General features: G+C 44.2%; 1 protein-coding gene across 3 annotated transcripts in view; it reads left to right on the top strand.

The window, feature by feature from the left end:
* MTX2 (metaxin 2) overlaps positions 1–24,622 on the top strand; it is a 100,421-nt gene that overhangs the window by 41,382 nt on the left and 34,417 nt on the right. The window contains exons 3-4 of one of the 3 annotated variants that reach the window (XM_073577427.1): positions 2,569–2,691; positions 20,513–20,585. In XM_073577427.1, coding sequence (XP_073433528.1) covers positions 20,525–20,585 — 61 coding nt within the window. In that variant the 5' untranslated portion in view covers positions 2,569–2,691; positions 20,513–20,524. Of the gene's footprint in view, positions 1–2,568; positions 2,692–15,691; positions 15,723–20,512; positions 20,586–24,622 lie in introns of all 3 variants that reach the window. The other 2 variants (XM_073577425.1, XM_073577424.1) reach the window with 2 other exon arrangements.

Raw genomic sequence — 24,622 nt, forward strand, 5'->3', positions numbered from 1 at the left:
TATATATATATATATATATATATATATATATATATATATATATATATATATATATATTATATATATATTTTTTTTTTAGACAGTTGTGCTCAAAAGTTTGGCAGAATTTTTGCTTTCTTGTCCTTTTTTTTCAGATATGAAAGATAACACCAAAACTTTTTCTCCACTCATGGTTAGTGGTTAGGTGAAGCCATTTTTTGTCAGACTACTGTGTTTTCTCTTTTTAAATCATAATGACAACCCAAAACATCCAAATGACCCTGATCAAAAGGTCACATACCCTGGTGATTTTGGCCTGATAACATGCACAGAAGTTGACACAAATGGGTTTGAATGGCTACTGAAGGTAACATCCTCACCTGTGACCTGTGACAAATGCCAGAAAAATTCTTCGGGATGCAAAGAAAAACCCCCCACAAATAACATCAGGTGAAATACTGAACTATCTGAAAACTAGCGGTGCAGCTGTTTCAAGATGCACAATAAGGAGGCACTTGAAGAAAAATGGGCTTATCAAGAGCCAAGTTTGTGGACTTCAGAACCGCAATGAGAGTTGAAGGAAAGATAAATGCAGCACGCTATCAGCAAAAAATGGAGGCAAATTTGCAATCATCAGCCCGGAAGCTGCACATGGGATGTACTTGTACATTCCAATCTGACAACGATCCAAAACACAAGGCCAAGTCGACCTTTCATTGGCTACATAAGAACAAAGTGAAGGTTCTGGAGTGGCCATCTCAGTCTCCTGACCCCAATATCATTGAGCCATTCTGGGGAGATCTCAAGCTCGCAGTTCATGCTACACAGCCCAGAAATTTACAGGAACTGGAGGCTTTTTGTCAAGAAGAGTGAGCTGCTTTACCATCTGAGAAAATAAAGAACCTCATCCACAAGTACCACAAAAGACTTCAAGCTGTCATTGATGTTAGAGGGGGCAATAAACGGTATTAAGAAATGGGGTATGTGAACTTTTGATCATGGTCATTTGGCTTTCTTCTGGCGACTCGACCATGCAGCCCATTTTTCTTCAAGTGCCTCCTTATTGTGCACCTTGAAACAGCTGCACCGCTAGTTTTCAGATAGTTCAGTATTTCACCTGATGTTATTTGTGAGGGGTTTTTTTTGCATCCCGAACGAATTTCCTGGCATTTGTCACAGGTCACAGATGATGATGATGTTACCTTTAGTAGCCATTCAAACCCATTTGTGTCAGCTTCTGTGCATGTTATCGGGCCAAAATTACCAGGGTATGTAAACTTTTGATCAGGGTTATTTGGATGTTTTGGGTCGTCATTATGATTTAAAAATAGAAAACATAGTAGTTTGACAATAAATGGCTTCACCCAACAACTAACCATGAGTGGAGAAAAAGTTTTGGAGTTATCATTCATATTCTCTGAAAAAAGGCCAAGAAAGCAAAAATTCTGCCGGGGTATGTAAACTTTTGAGCGCAACTGTATATAAATATTTATATTAGTGCTGTGCAAAAGCTTAAGGCTGGTTTGATATTTTTTGTTATAGTTCAGAATAAGAAGACTTTCAAAAATAGAACTGTTAATAGTTTATTTTTATGAATTACTAAAATGTAAAAAGTTTATGAACACAAAAAAGTTAATCTAATTAATACAGCCACAAGGGCAGTAGGGTCACTGTAGCTCTGCTGTCTACCCTAAATTTTTAATGATCCACTGGTGAAACCATTCATTTGAAACTGAGGGGCAAAACGCTTCGGAATGGGGGTAAGGATGTGGAGATCAATATAAGTCTACATTCTGTTTTTATATGTCATATAAAGCTGCTTACCAGTTTTTGGGGGATCATAAGGTTCTTTATAAGGTCATGTAACATTGACTTTATTAAGCGTATATCGTATATGGATTTGTGTTTAAATGAATGCAATCAGTGTCTGGTGGTGTCCCGATCATAACAGACCAATGATTACGGTATATAGATTTATAGATATATGCAGCATATTGTTAGCTAATCAGGGTTCTATTTACCTACATACATTTTTGCTGATTTCTTCAGTTTATTAAGGTTATATATAACCAGACAACAATATTAATACCGTTATGCACTTTAAATATGTGATGAGTTGGCTTTAAGGGAGGCCATTGTAAGGTTACATATGGCTAGTCCACGTTGAGTAGGGGCGCCATGTCAACTCCTTAGGGCGCCACTATCCACCATCAGGTAGAGTTACTGAGGGTAAGAAACCTTCTCACTCCCCTAAAGATATTTTCTGATTAACATTTGTACTGTGTCTTGACCCTGTACTTTTATATAACGTTGGTTATAGCTGATAAATAATAAAAGTTTATTTTTTTTAGGGATTTTTCTTTTCATTTGGTGTATGTCTTGATAAACTTCTATGATGTCCATATGCTGGAATAGAGCATTTAGACAGGGTTATTATGATGGGATCCCTTAAACAGTCACTGTGAAATGATGGCATGCTTCAAGCATTGGAATAAGATTTTGATGTTTCTTTAATTCAGGTTCGAATATTTCAAGTTTTTTTTTTTTTTTTTTTTTTAAATCATAATATCGCCTATCCAACTTACCAAGGACGAGGTTTCTGGAAGACAGGAAATGGGCTCTGCAGAGCTTAGTCTTGAATCGTGGAGAGTTGTGCATGCACGGCCTCAGCTCAATTCGTTATCTGTGGGACTGACTAACTCCCAGTGATCAGTAAGTTATCCTCTATTCTATGGAATTTGGGAAACCTGTTAACACTAACCACAGAAAAGGTGATCTTTAGAATGGATTAGTTCTGACCACTAGGACCTCCAATCATGGGCGGAGGTCTTGGGCCTATTCGACAATTGCCTGATAAACAGGCAATTCCTGCATGTGTTGCGGCTGTCAAACAGCCGCGGGAATGCAGCAAATTTTTCGAGCATGCCAAAAACGCTTGGTTAGCCCCCGAAAATGCTCGGATAACACATTATCTGATTATTTTCGATCATCACTACTCGTTACCCAATATTTTCACGTAACAACCCTTCTCACACTTGCACAATAATACACAAATACTGACTGATGACCGGCTCATGAAGTTTAGTGTCTACCTGGAGAACATTTGATTGGCGATGATCTCCCCATGTAAAAAGTGCTTAGGTCTATGTTCATAAACGACTGGGGTCCATTTGCATAAATTCTGAAACGGTTTTGGCGCGATCTAACTAGGTGTAGAGTGTAAATGCGTGTTTGATGTGATGGTTACGGTGTGAGATTACAGGAGTGTTACACCTCTTAGATTTGTGGCACCTCCAGCCTGGGTCACGTTATTGACTTTCATATCTTAGTTTTGGCCTCTATGCTTTGTAAGTTCTGTATTTTGTCAGCTAATTACCAGTTATGTACACCGACAATTCCATCTGTCCATCTGTTTGTAAAAGTGTTGTAAATGATCCCAAACAAGGCGGCAATTATCATTGAATGTGTATGTATTGGCACGAGTTCCTAATATCCGGAATCATTTAAAGTAACACATTTAGAGTCATTCTTCTAGTTGGGACGAGAGCCAAATTTCAAGGATCATTGCAGCTGTTGCAATATGTTATGAAGCAGTGGATGAAGGATACCGATGCAGCAACTTTTTTAAAAATAGTTTTTGTTCTCAATTAACTTTTAGTTTATTGCACATTTAAAAGTCCTCAGATATCCTAAAGTGACAGCCACTAATGGTAGCCCTTACTGTGCACATGGGCAGGGCCACTGAGCTTCCCGTCATTGTGCCACTTGATGATGACGTCACCCATATTTTAGCCACGGTGTAATGGGCAGCACTGGCGTATTTGGCATCTGTTGATGCAGTGGTTGAGGGATCCAGTTGTCCTCAAATTTGCAGGCTTCCAACAAGTGGTTCCTTGTTGGCATTGATACATATTGATTCCACCTGTTGACCCGCTCAGGGTTTTTATATGGCATCTGAAATGAGACCACTGGTAGGGACAGTAGAAGTTATCACTGTGTATTGGTACCAATAAAGAGCCATTTTTCTTGATGTTGGTGAATTACTTTTACTTGGCAAAGATATGGGAGGTAAGTGTAAGCAGGGTACTAGTAATCATATGTATTGGGGGTATCTTTAACTTAAAGGAGTTGTCTGGCCTTGGGCTACAAGTCTACAGACACTCTATGTGACTGCAGAGCTGTGACTTCTCACATTGCGCACACTGTGTGCTGCTGGGGTTTTTAGATGCCACGCCAGGAGCAGCGTGCACATGACCACAGGTATGCGATCTGCATGATTCCCATCATGTGCCAACTAAATGGTTGCAGCCTCTTTCAATGGAAGTGTATTGATCGTGGCTGGACACAGTCTAGTCGGAATGTGGCCAGGAGTATGTAAATCGCTCCCGGTGCCATTACTGGAGAATCCTCGCAGAGCGCAGTAAGCACAATGTGAGGATTCACTAGTCTGCAGTCACATAGAGTGTCTGCGAACTTGTAGCCTAAGGCCGGGCAAGTATTCTGTGGCAAGCACACTTTTAAGAGGAACCCCAGAATTGTTTGTATATTACCTATATAGTGCAGCGAAGGTTACTATTAAAGAGTAATGTAGAGATGTTTGCCTTGTGAATATCAGTTCCAGTTTGTTTTTTTTTCTATGTCTTGCTTGTCTGCCAACATGATTCCTTTTTCCCCTCTGATATGGTTCACCTAATGCAAACTACATTTTCCATGATGCCAGTCTCATTATGTTGAACTTGCTCCTTCAGTCTGTCTCACATACTATATTGCTGCTCTTATCGGAATAATATCGGAACATTTTTGAAATGTTCTAAAATAAAAACTATCTTTGTTGCCAAAACCACCTAATCAAAGAGCAGCTTTAATTTTGTATTCTATTTTTGAAAATGTAATCTGCACTGTGATTGGTTGTTTTGGGACAGCAAAGATGTTTCTTCACCATAATTTTTAGTTGCAAGGCAGCATGTACAGAGGGACAGGGGGGAAAGAGTCTGCGTGCTGCCAGGAGGGATCCGATAGGTGATGATGTCATGTTGTAGTGCATGTACTGGACTCTGCCCCTACAATATAATGCTCTCAGATGGAGCAGCAAAAAACTTGGTAACAAATTCTCTTTAAGGGTATGAACATTTTCAGTTAGATTTTTGCTCTTGGCCTACTAATGCGGGATAAGACAGCCCTGCTTATACTAGCTTTCAAAAGCCTTGAATTCCCTCTAAATATCCATTTTTTTTAGGCAGAATTTTGTAAGCATCAGTGTTTGCAGGAGGCTTCCCCTGCACATAGCGATGGAGTAAGAAGGCAAAGGACACTGTTTGAGACTGCATTAATGAAATGAAGCAGCTTACTATCCACCTGGGACTGGGATGCAGCGTCAAAGGCCAAGGAACCGACTAGATCACAAGCACGAAAGTTTCAAAAATAGAAAACACCTAGTCCATCTGGGTTGTAAGAAGTGCATTAAAAAAGAGACGCATATTGGCTTAATTTCGATTTTTGTCAAACTTGTACACAGCGCCTTTAATGGACCTGTACTGTAGGTAATACAATCTGGTCCTCACCAATAGTTAGTGACCTACATGTTTCTTAAAAATATATAACTATAACTCAATTACTAGTATAAACATGTATCACATACAGTATATATTGGGTACATAACATGACTTTTAAACATTTTGTAAAACGAAAAAAGTGGTTTGGTACCGTGTTAGCCAGTAGAAAAAAATATGTAAAGTGCTCTCAGTGAGAGAAAAACAAAATAGGAATCTTGTGGGTATGATACCTTTTAATGGCTAACAAATAATTTGTTAATTATTTATTGCTGCATAAGCTGCATCAGTAGTAAAAAGTTGGTCACACTTGTTAAACACTGTGTTTGACGAGTGTGACCAACCTGTCAATCAGTTCTCCAAGCGATGCTCCAGATCGCTTGGAAAATGCTAGCATTCTGCAAGCTAATTACGCTTGCAAATCGTTAGTTTTTCCGCTGGAAAATCGCGGGAATTTAAAATGCGATTTTCCCACGGAATGGAATTCCGGAATTCTCGCGGTACTTCCGTGGGAATTCCGCTACGTTTGAACTTAGCCTTAATGGTCTTCAGCTCGATCTTGAGCCATGGCGACTTGATAGATGAATGCTGTGTAGGAAGATTGATCTTGTGCAAGCCTAGATAGACCCACCAGGGTCTTATCCACAGTTATCTTGGTAATATTAAGCCATCAGGTTGTTGCTCTTCCTCTTCGCCTTGTTTCTTCCTAACATGTCCTCCAGTGATTGCTCTTTTCATATGATGTGTCCAAAGATGGCAAGTCGTAGCTTGGTGAACCTTGCTTTGAGTGACATATCTGGCTTGATTTATTCCAAAATTGACTTGTTTGTTTTTCTTGCCATCCTTGGTATAGATAACATCCTTCTAAAGCACCACATTTAAAAGGTGTCGATTCTTCTTCTGTCTTGTTTCTTTATCATCCAGGTAGGTTTCGCATTTGTATGTTACCATAGAAAAGACCAGACTATGTACGAGCCGTGTCTTCGTCACCAGTTAAATATTCCTTGATTTGAAGACCTTGTCTTCATTGCTGATTTGCCCATAGCTATTCTCCTATTGACTTCCAGTGTCGTTGCTGCATCTTGAGTGATCGTTGATCCAAAAAGGTTGCAGTCCAGTACAACTTCCAGTTCATTGCCATCCATCTCAGATGACTCCTGGTCGTACGTGGCAGTAGTCCATACCTTTGTCTTGTTTTTGATGAGTAGCAATCCCATGTTCAAGCTTTCCATCTGGACACTCTGTAATAAGTCCTTCATTCCATCTACACTTATTGCTATCAATGTTATATTGTCTCCGTATTTAAGATTGTTGATGATTCGTCCAGCAATTTTGATTCTTTCTTCTTTTTCGGTAAGTCCAGCTTTCCTGAAAATAGCTTCTGTATATGCTTTGAAGAGAAATGGTGACAGGATGCCGCCTTGTCTGACGCCTCGCTCTACAGGATGTAAAGGTTCCTAATAAGGCTGATCAGATAGTTGGGCACACCAATATATATTTCTTGGTGTTCCACATTTTCTGGTGATCAACAGTCAAAGGCTTTGTTGTAGTCGATGACCAATACATTAATTATATTTAATCAAGTTGATTAGAAAATATAATTATATCTGAATGTCTTACTGATGCCACCAGTTGGATCACTTTTAGATTTCTCGGCAGTATTGTTACTAGTGTCAGCCTTTCTTGTCTCATGCACAGGGTCACCTTTTTAGCGGTCACCACGTCGGTTATTCTGATGGTTGTTGATGACTAGACATTTCCTTGAGTAACATTATCCAGGGTAAATCTAGTGTCAACAAGCCATCTTCTCAGAATGCAAACGGCAGGAAATTTCTTTTTGGGTGAACGTGTCAAGAAATAACTTCCATAATGTCAGATGAGGCCCTTAATGATTCATAAGGCCCCGGTCAAGGTCACGGAGGTAAAGCAGTCATGTAAGAGACACTCAGAGTAAGAAGGGTACTTTTCCAATTAGCCTGACATCTCAATCCAGGAGCATCTGTCGGCATCTAATCCAAGTTCCACCACTTCCACATGTCCTATATATCTCTGACAATCCTACAGGATGCCGTGCTCTTTGATCATTAATATCATGACCCTATAGGGATGATACAAATTCAGACATTCCTTAAATTTACAATCTAGATTTACCCTTTTGTAGGGGGGATGACTCCTGAAGTATCCATTTCATAAGAGGACATATACACATACGTATGATTTACGTAAGACATCGCAGAAGAAAATTTATCCATGAAGTTCAGCACAAATGATTGCATTATAGTAGCTCAGCTAAACTTTAACATTGAGTGAGGCTGTGCATATCCAGTGTGAATGCATATCACATGAGTGCAGCGGAGGATCTGCTCAGCTCCCAGTGCGCGCAATGTGAGGATTCACAAGTTTGCATTCAGAGTGACTGCAGACTTGTAGCTTGGGACCAGACAACCCCTTTAAGGGCACTAATCCTTTAGACTTTCAGAGTAGAAACTTTATGATATATCATATTAGAGAAATGCGCTTCATTCTCCTCCTGACCGGATCTCTCATTTTCAAAATTCTCAATTCACGGGGGGGGAAACTTGTCTTCAGTGAATACAGATTTCTCCTTCGTCTCATTGGGGGACACAGAGACTGTGGGTGTATGCTACTGCCGTCTGGAGGCTGACACTAGGTATACAAAAAACAAGTTAGCTCCTCCCCCGTCACATACACCCTCGCCCCGGTACCGGGCGGAAACCAGTTTTTTGCTTAGTGTCTTTGGAGGCACACGCAGTCTGGATCTCTCCAGGCTATTTTTTTTTTTTTTTTTTTTAATTCCTTTTCGGTTCTCTCGCTATTAAGAGGAGACAGGGGCGACGGATCCTATAGAAAGGGTCCGATCTCCCCAAACCAACAACGGGCGAGCACGCGTTGAGCATCGCTCCGCGTATCCTTTCCCGCACCGAGGGACATCTCTGGGACTTTTCCCCAGACATCTATTTTTTCCGTGTTTGTTATTTTATGAAGATAAGACAGGGGCAACGCATCCGATTTCCCCAAACCAGCAACGGGCGACCACGTGCGAGTGTCCCTCCACGTTTCCTCTCCCGCGACCTGGGACATTATGCCAGACTTAGCCCTGTCCACCCCTAGGTATGGAAACCATGGGCTTGCACAGTGGCACAAGACTAGTCTGTGCGCCCCACTGCTCCACCAACGCTAGACGGCGGTGCTGCATGGTGGTGGACGGTCCCTCTCCTCGCCCCTGCAGGGCAGACGGAGCTAGGGTGCCTGCACCGTCCAGAGAGCAAAAGGGCAAATACCCCGGTAGGTATGCAGCTGGGGAGGGCTCTGGGCAGCGAGTAGAAGCCAGGGATCCCCTCGACCATCCCCCCCCCCGCCTTTCGCTTCGCCCCTCGCCTCAGAGTACCTGCAGCCGGGGTAGTTGGTCCCTGCGGGCCTGTGCGCCGTCGGGGGGGTGGGCATGGAGCCGGCCTAGACGCAGGGGTCCCGCCCCCGGACGCGGCGTCATACCGGCCGCCGCCGCACGACGTCACGGTCGGCGCAGCCTTTGGGCGCGGCGTCCTATCTGGCGCCGCCTCCCGGCAGCGGCACTGCCCCCCGGCGCGACGTCACGGCCGGCACCGCCCCCCGGCGCGACGTCACGGCCGGCGCCGCACCCCGGCGCGACGTCATGGCCGGCGCCGCCCCCCAGCCCTGGGGCAGGCGCTGGTTTAAATCAAGGCCTCGGCTTCAGAGCAGGGTAGGCCGCATCTGGAAACAGCCCGGGCGACCTACCCAGAGGCAAGGAGTCACGCTGGAAGGGGGGCACACAGAAGCAGGGTAAGTGCGACCCCCGTCCTGGAACTGCGCAGGTACATTTAGAGGTTACCCTCCTCCTCCTCCTTTCCCCTTTAACTTGTGATAGGAGTAAGTATGTCTGGAAAAGGGAAAACGCACACGTTCCTTTATGCCGCATGCGTTTCCTGTGGGGTTATGTTCCCACGAGCACAGACTATCAAATTGTGTGAAGCCTGCGAATCCGAACGCGCCCAGGAGCCCTCCCCTGCGACAGAGCCCAGGGGTCTGGATCCCCCGGAATGGGCGTTATCTCTGTCTCGGTCCATGGTTTCACTTACGAAGGTGATTGAGACCCTTCAGGCCCCGGATAGGGGTAGAGACGGCTCGCTTGTTTGGGAGGGGTCGTCCACCTCACAGGAGCCTCCGGCCTGCAGGGGCCGCACACTCTCTAGGCAGACGCACAGGAAAAGAACCCATACTGTGTCTCCAGGCCCCTCCGGTGCGTCAGCATCCGCGAGTGTGGCATCACGCTCACCGTCACCTTTTTCCTGGAGCGAGCAGAGTTCAGGTGACGATGTAGAAAAATCCTTGAACCTGGATATACCGGGGTGTCGGGAGACGGTAGACAGTCTTATTGAGGCTGTCAATCAGACTCTGGGGATTGAGGATGATGTCTCCCCAGCTGCAGGTCATAAAGTGTCTTTTAAAAAGGCCAGGAGACCACATAGAGTGTTTAACACTCATCCGGAGTTCGAGGACATTGTGCAGCGGCACAGGGAACGTCCAGATAAGCGTTTTTTGGGACAAAAAACGCTTGAAGTAAGGTATCCATTCGCATCAGAACTCTGTAAAAAATGGGCGGAATCCCCGGTAGTGGATCCCCCAGTGTCTCGCCTAGCCTCAAGATCCCTGTTGTCAGTTCCCAGTGGTTCCGCCATTAAAGACCCCACGGATCGGCTCATAGAAGGGTTAGCCCGCTCGGTGTAGGAGGCATCAGGATCAGCACTCTTTCCTTCTTTTGCAGCGACATGGGTAGCCAAGGCCATGATGTCATGGTCGGATTCTTTAACCAAGATCCTGCAGGATAGAGAATTGCCGACAGAAGTAGGCGAGATAGCAAGTCAGATCGCAATGGCAGGGGACTATTTAATTAGTGCATCTTTAGATGCGGCTAATGGCGCAGCACTAGCGGCGGCAAACGCAATCGCCATTAGGAGAGCCTTATGGTTAAGGCTGTGGCGGGCTGACTCAATTTCTAAAAAATCGTTGACTTCTCTGCCCTTTCAGGGGGGAAAAAGCAGCTTTCTTCCACAACAGAGGAGTAAAGTGCCGTTTCGTCAACCGCAGGCGCGCTTTCGAGCATTTCGTACCCCAGGGTGGATGGCAGCGGCCGGTACCTCCGTCCCAGCTCGCCATGGCCAAGACAAAGAGCGTCAGGTTACGTACAAGGCCAACCCCTTGGGCAGGATGCGGGGCCGGCCGCCCAGATCAAGGGGGGCCAGGTCTCAGAGGACCTCAACAAAATGACTCGAAACATCCAGTACCCGGGGACAGCAGGGTAGGCGGTCGTCTGCTTAGGTTCTGCCACGTCTGGGTCGCAGTGGCGCGCGACGCATGGGTGGCAGAATTAGTGTCTTCCGGGTACAAAATAGAATTCATCAGGGATCCGCCAAAACGATTTTTTCTTTCTCGGCTTCCCAAGACGGAAGTTCGGGCACAGGCTTTGCTAGAGGCCATCGAGGTGCTGCAGCGCAACGAGGTCATTGTCCCTGTACCAGAGGGAGAAAAAACCCGGGGTTTTTATTCCAACCTGTTCGCGGTACCCAAGAAGGATGGAACAGTAAGGCCGGTTCTGGACTTAAAGCTCCTGAACAGGTTCATCAGGGTCAGGCATTTCCGCATGGAATCTCTCCGGTCGGTCATATCATCCATGGAGCAGGGAGAATATTTGGCCTCCATCGATGTCCAGGATGCCTACCTACACATCCCTATTTTTTCCCCGCATCAAAAATTCCTGCGGTTCGCAATCGAGGGGCGACATTTCCAGTTTGTGGCCCTACCTTTCGGGTTGGCCACGGCCCCCAGGATATTCACGAATGTGATGGCGGTCGTTATGGCCACTCTACATTCTCGGGGCATAGTGGTTTTGCCGTACCTGGACGACCTCCTGGTAAAGGGTCCGTCCTTTCGAGCTTGCGAGGAGAATGTCAGCATCACTCTGGATACCCTATCTCGCCTAGGATGGTTGGTCAACGGGAAGAAGTCATCCCTTACTCCAGCCCAGAGGATTCTGTTTCTAGGGATGATTTTCGATACTTCCCGAGGGTTGGTGATTCTCCCCCAGGACTAGGCTCGGGCACTTCGGCAGGGAGTTCGAACCCTTCAACAGCCGGGGCCCCACACTATCCGGTTTGGGATGAGGGTTCTAGGGAAGATGGTGGCGGCGATGGAGGCAATTCCGTTTGCGCAATTTCATCTCCGTCCCCTGCAACATGCTCTCTTAGCGACATGGGACAAAAGTCCGTTCTCGCTCGATCATCAGTGCAGGTTGTCCTCCCAGGTCCGAGGGGCGCTTCAGTGGTGGACACGCGACTCCTCTCTCCGTCAGGGGAGGCCCTTTCCCCCGGATCAGTGGTTAGTGATCACGACCGATGCGAGTCTTTTCGGTTGGGGGGCAATCTTCCGCCACCACACGGCCCAGGGGCAATGGTCGCCTCAAGAGGCGCGTCTCCCTATCAACTTGTTGGAGATTCGAGCAGTGCGGTTGGCACTGCAACAGTTTCAGCACTTGCTGGCAGGGCGCCCGGTCCGGATTCAGTCAGACAACGCCACGGCAGTAGCATACGTGAATCACCAGGGAGGCACGCGCAGCAGGGCAACCATGCGCGAGATAGAGCATGTACTCCGCTGGGCCGAAAGGAACCACTCGATGATCTCAGCAGTTCACATACCAGGCGTGGAAAATTGGGCAGCAGATTTCCTAAGCCGGCAGGGGATCGCGGCCGGGGAATGGTCTCTGCACCCCGATGTCTTTCAGCAAATTTGCCAGCGGTGGGGGACTCCGGACGTGGACCTGATGGCCTCCAGGGAAAACGCCAAGGTGGGCGTGTTTGTCGCCCGGTCTCGGGACCCGCGAGCAATCGCAGTAGATGCACTGGTCCTGCCATGGAACCAGTTTCGGCTCCCATACTTGTTTCCCCCGCTGCCACTTCTCCCGAGGGTCATCAGAAAGATCAAGACCGAGGGGGTTCCGGCTATCCTGCTGGCCCCAGATTGGCCCCGTCGGACATGGTATGCGGATCTGGTGCAGCTCCTCGCAGACGTACCCTGGCGGCTACCAGATCATCCAGACTTGCTGTCTCAGGGGCCGATCTGCCACCCGAACTTAGGGGCCCTGTGTTTGACGGCGTGGCCGTTGAATCTTGGGTTTTGACCCAGGCGGGGTTCGGGCGTGATGTGGTGGCTACAATGGTTAGCGCCCGGAAACCGACCTCGGCAAGAATCTATCATAACACTTGGAAGGTTTTCTTTCAGTGGTGTCGTGAACGCGGAGTGGCGCCATTATCCTTCTCGGTCCCCAACATCCTGGCCTTTCTCCAGTCCGGCCTAGACGCAGGGTTGGCTCCGAGTTCCCTTAAGAGGCAGATATCGGCCTTGTCGGTCCTTTTTCAGCAGAAGATCGCGACCATCATGCAGGTCAGGACGTTCATTCAAGGGGTCTCTCATTTGGTACCCCCCTTTAGGGCACCCTTGGAGGCCTGGGACCTGAATCTGGTACTGAGTGTCCTGCAGGAGGCCCCGTTTGAGCCGTTGCAGGAGGTTTCGTTGGCATATCTCTCCAGGAAGGTGGTATTCCTGGTAGCCATAACTTCCATTAGGCGGGTCTCGGAGTTGCGGGCATTGTTTTGTAGGGCTCCATTTTTGACCTTTTTTAAGGATAAGGTAGTCCTTAGACCTCCGCCGTCTTTTTTGCCGAAGGTCGTGTCTTCTTTCCATATTAATGAGGACATTGTTCTGCCTTCGTTTTGTCCGGCACCAGTTCACAGAGTGGAGAGAGCGCTCCACACGTTGGACCTGGTAAGAGCTCTCAGGAGGTATGTGTCAAGGACAGCACCTTTTCGACAGACAGACTTGCTGTTTGTGATCCCCGAAGGGCGCAGGAAGGGGCTCGCAGCTTCACGGTCAACCATAGCCAGATGGATTCGCCTAACTATTCAGGAGGCTTACCGTCTTAGAGGCACGCCGGTTCCTACAGGAATAGGGGCGCACTCTACTCGGGCAGTGGGCGCCTCTTGGGCGCTTCGGCACCAGGCTTCGGCAGAGCAGGTATGCAAGGCAGCAACCTGGTCCAGCCTGCACAATTTTTGTAAGCACTACAATGTACATACTCAGGCTTCGTCTGATGCGAGCCTGGGTAGGAAAATTCTCCAGGCAGCAGTGGCACACCTTTAGACAGGAGGGCATGCGGCTTGGAGCGGTGAGTTGTCTTCCCACCCAGGGACTGCTTTAGGACGTCCCACAGTCTCTGTGTCCCCCAATGAGACGAAGGAGAAACATGGATTTTTGTGAGTACTCACTGTAAAATCCTTTTCTCTGAGACGCTCATTGGGGGACACAGCACCCACCCTGATAGCCAGTTGGCTCTTGTTTATTTAATTAGTATAATTCCTTATTTAAGGTAGGGTGGTCCTTTTTCAGACATATGTTTGGCATAAGGTTAAAATTATGTTTATGTCCTCCTACTGCTTTTTGCACTAAACTGGTTTCCGTCCGGTACCGGGGCGAGGGTGTATGTGACGGGGGAGGAGCTAACTTGTTTTTTGTATACCTAGTGTCAGCCTCCAGACGGCAGTAGCATACACCCACAGTCTCTGTGTCCCCCAATGAGCGTCTCGGAGAAAAAGATTTTACGGTGAGTACTCACAAAAATCCATGTTTTCCCATTACTGAGATAGGAGATGACAGTTGGTGCTCAGAGTTCTATTGAATGTCTGTGTTCCTCTGGCTCCTCCCCTCCCCCACTGTGTTTTATAAGCACCAACTGTCATCTCCTGTCTCAGTGTTGAGATAGTATGTCTTCACTGAATACAGATTTTTTTTTTTTTTTTTTTTATATATTCTTTATTTAGAAAATTTCAATAATATAACAGGAAAGGAAACCCATGATTTTAGAGAGAAAAATCAATCCAGGAGGAGAAAGAAGCAGATTTCTCTTGATTTTTTTTTTTTCACATATACGGTGCTATTGATTTATGAAATAAAGAGTAACTGTCATTTTATTTAGTGTGGTGAACTCATCTGTATGGGTGGGATCGGCTGATGAAGACACATGATGTTGGAGGAAAATTGGAATTCCAACAAACAATCCTTTTGTTCTCTCAAGAGAAAATCCTCTGCAAGAAGAGTCTGACAGCAGCTCCCTTGTAGAGAACACAGGAGCGTTTGGTTGAGCTCTACTGTGTTTGGTGGAGTTAGGGACGTTATCCGTTTGTCCTACAGCTATCTATGTGTAATATGTAATTGTATATGTAGTTTGTCCAATTTGAAGATTAATTTTACAATGGAACCTCATGCTTTAGGGTACATTCACACCTACTTTTTTTTAGCACTAAAAAAATGTATTTGTAGCTACTGTTGTACCATTATGTTAAATTGGTTATCCACTAGTCAGACCAGCCCTTCTGACTCACAATATTTCCCCCCCCATGTAAAAGAACAGCTATAACCCCCCTCTGATGTGGGTGCCATTCCAAAGAATGTCGATGCCTTCTCTTCCTGGGCTCACATGTCATCATTATGTCATGCGAGCCTTGCAGTCAAGCTGCGGCTGCTTCACTTTTGCTTCCTGACATTCAGGAGCAAGTCAGAGAGCAGCAGCTCACTCTCATGTCTTCTGGTTGTCAGTTTTGTCCTAAAGAATTGAGAAGGAAGCAGTTGCAGTGATGTCATCGAGGTCACCACATGTCACTGAGACTGCGTTCCCAGCCATGCCCCTGAGTGAGATCACCGCTAGCACCGTAAGGGAAAGTCTCACAGTGCAGCGGTGAGTACACCGCGGTACTCTGTGAGAAATTTCCTACGGTAATACCACTTCTGCACTGTGAGACTTTTGCTCACGGTGCTAGCGTTGATCTCACCGAGGTCACTGCAGCTGAGGGGCTCGGCTTGGAACGCAGCCTCAGTGACATGCGGTCACCTCAATGATGTCACTGAGGCTAAGCTTGGCACAGCAAATTTTCCCATGATCTTCAGCCTTGACGGTCGCATCTTGGCATCGTCCAGGTTGAAAACTATTTATCCCAGACATGGATTATGGCATGGGACAGAACAACATACAAGTGAGGGATCTGATGGTTTTTTATTCTTTGTTTTTTTTTTTACAGGAGACCGTGGCTTCAGTGGAATGGGCTTTAGGTGTGTTTTTTAAATACAAAAGTAATAGTGTGTGTTTTTTAATTCCAAATAAATTACTTTATTCTGACAGTGTTTATTTACAATACAACTATAGGATTAGTAATGGAGTGGTAAAGTCCGTGTTTGGGGTCCGTGCCCGAAGAGTAGGTGTTCGGTACAGACACTGAACTTTACTGTTCGGGTTTGCCCATCGCTAGTGCTGACCAGGGCTGTGGAGTCGGAGCTCATTTTGGTGGAGTCAGAGTTGGTGTCATGGAAATTGAGGAGTCTGAGGCTTACCAACTCCACAACCCTGGTATGTCGGAGTCGTGGAGCTGGTGTCATGGAATTGAGGAGTTGGAATTGGAGTCGGAGGTTTGGCTTACCGACTCCACAGCCCTGGTGCTGACAGTGTCAGAATGCGTAATGGCACACCCTGATCACATGGGGAATAGTAACACCCAGTTGTCAATTTATTTATACATTTCCAAGAGGAATAATACAGCAACAACACAATGCAAAAATTCTATGTATAGAAGCACCACAAGTGTATTTTTCATAGGAAATTAATGTATACATTAAAACACTAGACATTTCTGGTCCTCTTTAAAATAGCCTGTACAACACGTTAGTTAATCATGGTAGCGCTTTGGTCAAAAAGTCCACATTAAATCCTATATCGCCTCATTTCCTCCTTTTTATGAATGTCTTTGTGGTCTTGATTTCAAATTCTTTGACATTAAACCGGAAGAGCAAATGTTAAATAACTAATGGTTATTGAGACAGTGTTAAATCCGTTCCCAAGAATCTCTTTTGCTTGACTTCCTTTTGGCTGCACAAGCAGAGTTTTGTCATTTCTCTGCTGTCTGACTCTATTATCCATTGTTTGATAAGTAGAAGTCTGAAAGCCCTTAGATCATACGCACAGACCCCACTGTAATGCAGACACAGCGTCTCCTGAGCCATCTCTAAAACCCCACGTGATGCCTAGAAAATAATTCGGACACAGGCTAGACTTCATCTTTAGGCCATGTATTAATTTTCCATTCATCAAACCAGGCAAGGCCAAGAAGAAGATTTTATATCAAAGTGTGTGATTCAACTGTTCATCTACATGGTGCAGGAAAAAATGTACTGTAATCTGGAGTTAGGTTTTGGACAGTAACATGTAAAATGGCTAGATTTAAAATGTATTATTATGATTAGTATTATTGTTTTGTGTTTTTTTGTTAGAAGATAAAGGAGCTCCGCAATAATGACATATGAGGGACTTCTCCATGTTACAGCTTTTTACATACAAATCAGCCCTTCACCTATCCAAACAAGCCTACTTCAATACCCTTATCACCACACTATCCAACAATCATAACTGACTCTTTGACACTTTCCCTTCTCTCCTTATTCCAAGAGTGCAGGCATAGACCACTGACAATATGGCCATGTATTTCAAAGAAAAAAAATTACCATATCCGACAGGAAATTTTCTTCCAATTTTCTAATATCATGCATTCTTCTCCCTCCTGCATTGCATCTAGGTCACTTTCTGCTATTGAACCGGTCACAGAAGAAGAAATGACCAGGCTCCTTGCTTCTTCTTGCCCTACTACCTGCATTAGTGACCCTATTCCCTCACATCTCCTCTAGTTCCTTTCCCTGGCTATCACGTTTCACTTAACTAAAATATTTAATCTTTCTTTCACCTGGTATCTTTCCCTCCTCATTTAAACATGCCATCACAACCCATTACTTAAAAAAAAAAAAAAAAATACATCCCTCAGACAGAACTGCACTGCTAAATACAAACCCGTCTCTAATCTTCCTATCATCTCTGAACTCCCGGAATTCTTGGTCCAATCCCATGTAATCTGCTATCTCTCAGATAACTCTCTTCTTGATCCTTCATAATCTGATTTCCGCTCCTTAAGGTACTGTCACACTTAGCGATGCACCAGCGATCCCGACCAGCGATATGACGCGGTCAGGATCGCTGGTACATCGCTAGTGAGCTGCCACACAGGCAGATCTCACCAGCGACATCGAAGGGGTTGGGGGTCGCTACTTACCTGTCAGACTAGGCGATCCTGACGTCCTCCCGCCCGGCTCCACACTCGTCTCTCCACAGGAAGCGCCGCAGGAAGCTGACGACGAGAAAGTCCTGGACGTTCTCGCGCGATTAGCGATAACCAGCGGGGGAGCGGGTCGTAGGTAAGTATCAGACATAGCGATATCGCTAGCAATATCGCTATAACGTCACAAGTTATAGCGATATTGCTAGCGATATCGCTAAGTGTGACAGTACCTTCACACTCTACTGAAACTGCCCTTACTGAAGTCTCTAATGATCTACTAATGTCACTACTTCCTTCTGATTCTCCTGGATCTCTCAGCAATAGAAGTGGGCAATTAATTTTCCCAGGGGGCTAGGCCACATCCTGTGACTGTTGTGGAGTGCCGAACCAATTGGCTAAAATTAATTCTACTCAATATTAATATTAACATATTAATTATAATTATTTTATATTAATTGAATCACTTAATTTTGTGCAGAATTAAGTATGCTGACATCCCTCAGTTTTATGATTTTCAATCAGTAAATATTTGTACTAAAAAAAAAAAAGAGAAAAAAAAACAATTGGGGGCCCATAGTTTAAATACAGCACATGCTTTCCCTGGCGCTTCCCCTGTATGTGTTTACCATAAACAAATCATAATCTCACGTCTCTTACTATTGGTGGGGAAAAATGGGACTGATTTATTAAAGCTGTTCCATTTTAAGGCAGTGCATACGTAAACTAGACGATCGTAAAATGCACGGAATGTATCACAGTGGTTTATGGCGGTTGATAAATCCAGTGCATCTTTATACTGTCTAGTTTAGTTTATCACATTTTGAAAATTTGTTGTGGAATTTTGGACCATGAGATTGGGATTTAGGCCATGCCCTTTCTCTGGTTTGCCAGTAGAAAAACAGTCGCACTCAAGTGTGGATTAATCTTGCAAAAAATCTTGAAGATTTTGTGAAATTTTTGGATTTTTATTTTATTTCAAATGCATCAAATAGTGTAACACCGCAGACAAAAGAAGTATCCAAAATGTGGGTATAATATCGTAATCCAGGATATGAGTATACTATGGTTACGTTTCGACCTACTAAGAGGCCTTTCTCAAACCATACTCAAGTAGTGTCAAGGAAAAGATTAATTGGAGCATTTTCAGAAGTCCCAAACAGGGGCTGATGGCATGGGAGCAGCCTGGACCTGCGGTGTTGTGCCATGCCATCAGCCCCTGTTTGGGACTTCTGAAAATGCTCTAATTAATCTTTTCCTTGACACTACTTGAGTATGGTTTGAGAAAGGCCTCTTAGTAGGTCGAAACGTAACCATAGTATACTCATATCCTGGATTACGATATTATACCCACATTTTGGATACTTCTTTTGTCTGCGGTGTTACACTATTTGATGCATTTGAAATAAAATAAAAATCCAAAAATTTCACAAAATCTTCAAGATTTTTTGCAAGATTAATCCACACTTGAGTGCGACTGTTTTTCTACTGACTACTGTTTGTGGACCCTCCACGTACAGTCAGCACCTATCTCCTCCACAGCAAGAGTGCGCGTCTTTCTTCTTTTGCTTTCTCTGGTTTGCCACACTTTGTGCGTGTGAATAGAACATGTCTAAAACAAATAATAAATAGGGTGCAAAGAAATAAAGACAGTTGTGTGTGTTTTTTTTCTTGGCACAACTTACGGTAAGTTAAATATTGCATGTAGTTTTGTAAATCAGCCACAATACCTAGGATGTGGTATCAAGATCTGATTGGGAGTGCAGGCGGCAGCCAACATCTGAATGCACTGGGTGCAAGAACAAATAGTGAGTGCTACGCTCAATGGTTAGCCCACCATAATCTGTTGCAGACTCTGTAAAATGAAGTTTCTGGAGGGTGGTGTTTTCTAATACTTCTTTCCAATTTAAATGGTAATTTATGGAGGCAAAGTCATGTGCAACCTGCAACACCTAATCAAAATGTTGAATTTCTTGACCCCATTGGCAATTATTTGATGCAATGTGGCAATAGGTCAGTGTTTACACCATTTGACTAGACTCTCCTTTTAGCCTTAAGGCCCCTATACTATAACTAATGTCGGACGATCCCGCCGTTACGGACCGATTTGGACTACAAGTCTAATGACTATGGGGGGCACCGGCCGACTAATCACTGGGGAAGATATCGACCAGGCATGACCGATTTCGGACTGTCGATCGCATTGTTCTCCCGGAGATATGTCAGCCATAAGCTTTCTGATTGAGAACACAGGAGCTCACGGCCAAATTGGCGCCTTTGTGTATGGGAGGGTCGGCCGAGATGGCTGTTGGCTGAAGCCATCTAATGTGACCGGCCGGTCTTAGCCTTAGAGCCACCAGTTTCATGATGAAACTGCAGAATGTACATAATGACTGTCGTAGGTAATTTTGTGTGTTTATGTTATTTATTGGCGTTTCCTTCCTTATTCCAATTGCCTTTTAATATCCCCAAAATTAACAGCTTCCAATTATAGTGCGCCAATCCTCCCGAGGACACTGTACAAACAGATTTAGATGTGTGCGTACGTCTGCACAGGTCTCTCTAACACGGGTAGGCTTGCTTTTAACGTTTTGCGCTTATGGTACAAATCTAACCAGAGCTGGAAATCTTAGTAAACATGTTTAATGACCCGCTGAATATTGTCTTTTGATTTCTCTTTTTTTTTTTTTTCCCTTTGTGCCATCAGCCAACAAATGGTTTCTTTCTGTTTTCAATGTCTTTCAGGCCTTCTTACAAATGTGCAATCTGCCAGTCCAGGTGGTTTGTAGGGCAAACGCTGAATATATGTCTCCATCTGGTAAGCACGGTATTCACTGAAGACGCTGTACGCGAAAAAGGGGGCTCGGGATCCATAGCAACACCGCGCAAGCCTTCCGGTCATAAATATATCCGCATTACTCTGCACACTTATTTTTCTTCCCACAACTTGTAATTCTTGCTGCTTGAAAGGGCTATAAAAATGATAAATCTGTGCATATTCTGTTCACCTGTAAGAGCTGCACATTTCCATTCGCTGCTAGGAGAGCAAAGTTATTATTTTTTTTAGGTTTTTTTTTTTTTTTTTTTTTTTTTCCCCTTCTTGCTGCATAAGTCACAGTCAGGAGCTTGTATGTATTAAAAGCCTGCGGCCACTTACATGTGGTGTGAGAAAGTCACCTTCACTAACTAATGTTTCAAATTATGGTTCAAGCAAATTGAAAATATTCCGTTAGTGTCGGAGAAAACCTGCGCGTTGTGTACCATTACTAGAAAATCCCTCCCAGGAACATAATACCTTCCGATACAATGAGCGATTTGTCTTCATAGTTCCTGGTTTTTGTAGTGTTTCTTCACACTCTCGGCTTCCATTTATAGCGGAGACATGACAGATCCATTTCTGACTGATTGAAATGGATACTGATGGATCCCTTTCCAAAAAATGGGTTCCAGTATTTTTTAATGCAAAAAATTATCAGAGATGCCAGAAAAGTTTACTTAGTCCCTTAATCAAAACATGTAGCACATCTACTCGTAGACCAACGGCCCATAACCATAAAGATCTATCAACTGGAAAAAGTTAATGTTGCCCATTTTGGCATCACTCATAGGGTTTTCTCCACATCCAAGAAAAATGGTTCCATTACAAAGATCAGACTTTGATCAAAGTGACCTCAGTTTTTCTTGGACATGGAGAGAAAAAAAGTTTCTCCACCTTCTCCATTCTATCAGTCCGTGAAAATCGGACCTCTTTCAGATAACTCAGCAGTTTTCCAGTTGAGTCAGGAAAAAAAAAAACAATGTGTACGTGTGAGATTTCTCAAATCTCAGCTTTCCCTGGTACTATAAAACGCAGCTTAAAGTTTGGATAAAAAAACGCAACGTATAGACATAGCCTTGGGGTTCATATTCCTACCACATAGGAAGACTTGTACGTGAATAGGAAGAAATTAACATTTCTTGCTTTTGGAATGCAGTATGTGAAATCTCTGCTTACAATGCAATTAGGCTTTCTTCAGAATATTCTCTTAAGGCATGCACTTTCACCACTCCATCCCTCCCAGATGCTCCCTATGACCACTTGTCAAAATCTGGTAGAGGCAATAGACTTAGACGTAGACAGTATTTTTTCCTGTTAAAGCATCTATTGAACGTGTGCATAGGTCATTATCGGGGGAGGGTGAGCAGTATCAGCTGTGACATACACTATTGTGAATTGTGAATCCTACATTATCAGCTGTGCATAGACGCATGACCTTTTACTCTAATCCTGCCTCTGAAGGTAATGAGACTCCTGAAAAGTCTTCTTTAAAGAACAGGAAGTATGAGTCTAAAAACTTAAACCATGTAATTTTCTGCTCATACATTCCCTTTAAAGGAGTATCCTGAAAAGTAACATGCAGACACTATCTGTTCTCTGCTGAGCTGTGCACTACTGTTCAGAGCAGAAGCACCTTAGAAACGGAGCTTTGATGGCTCTGCGATATCAAGAAAATATCTAAAAATAATAACCACTCTACGGCTATTGTAGGTGTTACGATAAAGAGAATATTGATCTCCAAAGGGGAAGGTGCTGAGCTGACTTTTCTCTGAGCATCAATTGATAGAGAAACTAATGGAAAGCTTGAGCAAGAAAACGGAGGAAGAGTTATTAAGGCTGCCGAGGCCAAATGCTTCAAATATAGTATTGGAAAGCAGTTAGTACAGCGGGGAGACATTGGCCTTTGTGCCAATACTATGCAGCACAAACAGATTGGGAAAAACATACAAATGGTCACTTTCACGACGTCTATTTGTTTCAATCTCTTGTCTCGACTTCATGCTCTGTTTTTCTTTAATGTGCGTAATTCACACTGGGCTAAACCTCAGTGTATCAAATCTAACAGCCGTGTGCATCGGGGAAAATACAATGGATGACGATTGTTATCAATTTTCATAAATATTTAAATTGTAATATAAAATGGTAATGCATTTTACCTTCTAATTGGAGGAAAAGTAAACTTTTTATATTTACTTGCTGTTTTTTTTTTTTCCCTATTTCTTGTAACTTTGTTAATGTTCTCCACAACTAAATCACAAATAAGGCAAATTAGGCTGTATTCACACTTATGTTAAAGAGGCTGTAACATGGAGGAAAAAAAAACGGTACTCCCCTTACCAATCATCTGACATTTATGTTTTGACCCCTCTGTACTTCCTGCTCAGTCTGGCCAGCCTATCACTATCTACAGCAAGTCACTGCTACCAATCAGTGATTGACTGCAGTGTTTGTATGTCCCACACCAGTCTTTGAACTTCCCGCCCTGTATTAGTGGACTTTGTGACCTCTGCAGCCAATCACTAGTTCGTCAGTGACTGACATGTCATCACTGCAGTCAGCAATTGGCAGCAGCAGTCTCCTCTGTCCGATAATTTCAACAAGTACAGTGACTCGCAGGGTGCCCAAGAACCATTTGTACAGGAGTGATTGATGATCCTTGTGTTATTTTACATTTTCCTTAGAATTTTTTTTTTAAAAAGCAGCAGTCATTTTAATTTTAATTTCATAAACCAATAGTACACATAATCAACTGTTTAATATATTTTAGCTGGGAAATTTGCTCAAGTTTTCCTGCTGGACTAATCTTTCATTCTCAATGTTTGGGTGAAATCTGTATTCAGTGAAGACTGATTTTCCCGTTACTGAGAGAGGTGATGGCAGTTGGTGCTTTTTAAATCTCATGGAGGAAAGAGGAGATAGAGGGAGACAGACATTCTGCTGCAAATTCTCCTCAAATGTCACTTACAGTTCTCTATAGAACTTTATGAGCACCAACTGTCATCTCAGTAGTAGTAAAAGCTGAAGACTTGATTTTACCCTTGAATTGGGAATTTTGAGTCCAGGAGGAGAAACAAGTGGATTTCTACCACTATTGATTTTAAGAAAAAAAAATTTAAAAGATTCTACTAGTCCGGAATACGCTATTAATTGTTTTAATACAATAATAAAGTATTGCTGAGTGATAGCGTTTATCGATAAACGCTATCTTTTCCATTCACAAAAAACTGTTTCCTAGTGGAAATAATTTATAACACCAACGTATGGCCTTACCAACACATATAGAGGTCCTAGAAAGGGTTATCCCCCTTTACGAACGTGAGCAACTCTTGATCTGGTAGATTTGAGCCCATTTAGGGGTTACATTTGATGAACCCCAGCCTGTGGCTCAGCAGCCATTGCAAAACTTCCATCCAGCATGCCCTGAAAGCCGCAGGAATTTCTACAAGGAAAATCATTGTGACCTTCCAACCAGCGGTGTGAAACATTTCCCAAGCTTATTTTTTTGTACTCTGTGAACTTGCTAAGGTTAAAAATATACTGAGCTTTACTCGCCAAAAACTGCTTCAGTTCTACATCTCCTCCGCTGCACCTGGTCATTGTTGACAGGCTGCAACAGTGCACTTGACCGCTGCAGCCAATCGCCGGGCTCAAGCGGTGATGCTGAGATAATCAGCACAAGACTGCTGAGCCATGTGATTGTTTGCAGCCTGTCTACAAAGGCCATATTAATAATATTAACAGCTTAACTGTCACCACTTTAATTGTTAGGGTTCATTCACATGTCGGAATTTTCCACATATGAGAAAAGCAGACCGGTTATTATGATCTGAGTATGGTCTGAGTGTCATCCAATTTCTCCATTCTGATAGTCCATGAAAATCAGATCATACTCGGATGTCATCCAAGTGTAGTCCGAACTTATTCACGGACCCATTGGCTTACATTGCCGATTTTCATCCAATCTTTGGCTCAAAATGAAGACATATCGCCGCAATTTTCCGCTGACCACTCGGTCGGAGGAATAAATCCGACGTGCA

This window comes from Dendrobates tinctorius, unplaced genomic scaffold, assembly GCF_039654945.1.
Source record: "Dendrobates tinctorius isolate UK_male_01 unplaced genomic scaffold, ASM3965494v1 ptg000056l, whole genome shotgun sequence".
NCBI classification, from domain to species: Eukaryota; Metazoa; Chordata; class Amphibia; order Anura; family Dendrobatidae; genus Dendrobates; species Dendrobates tinctorius.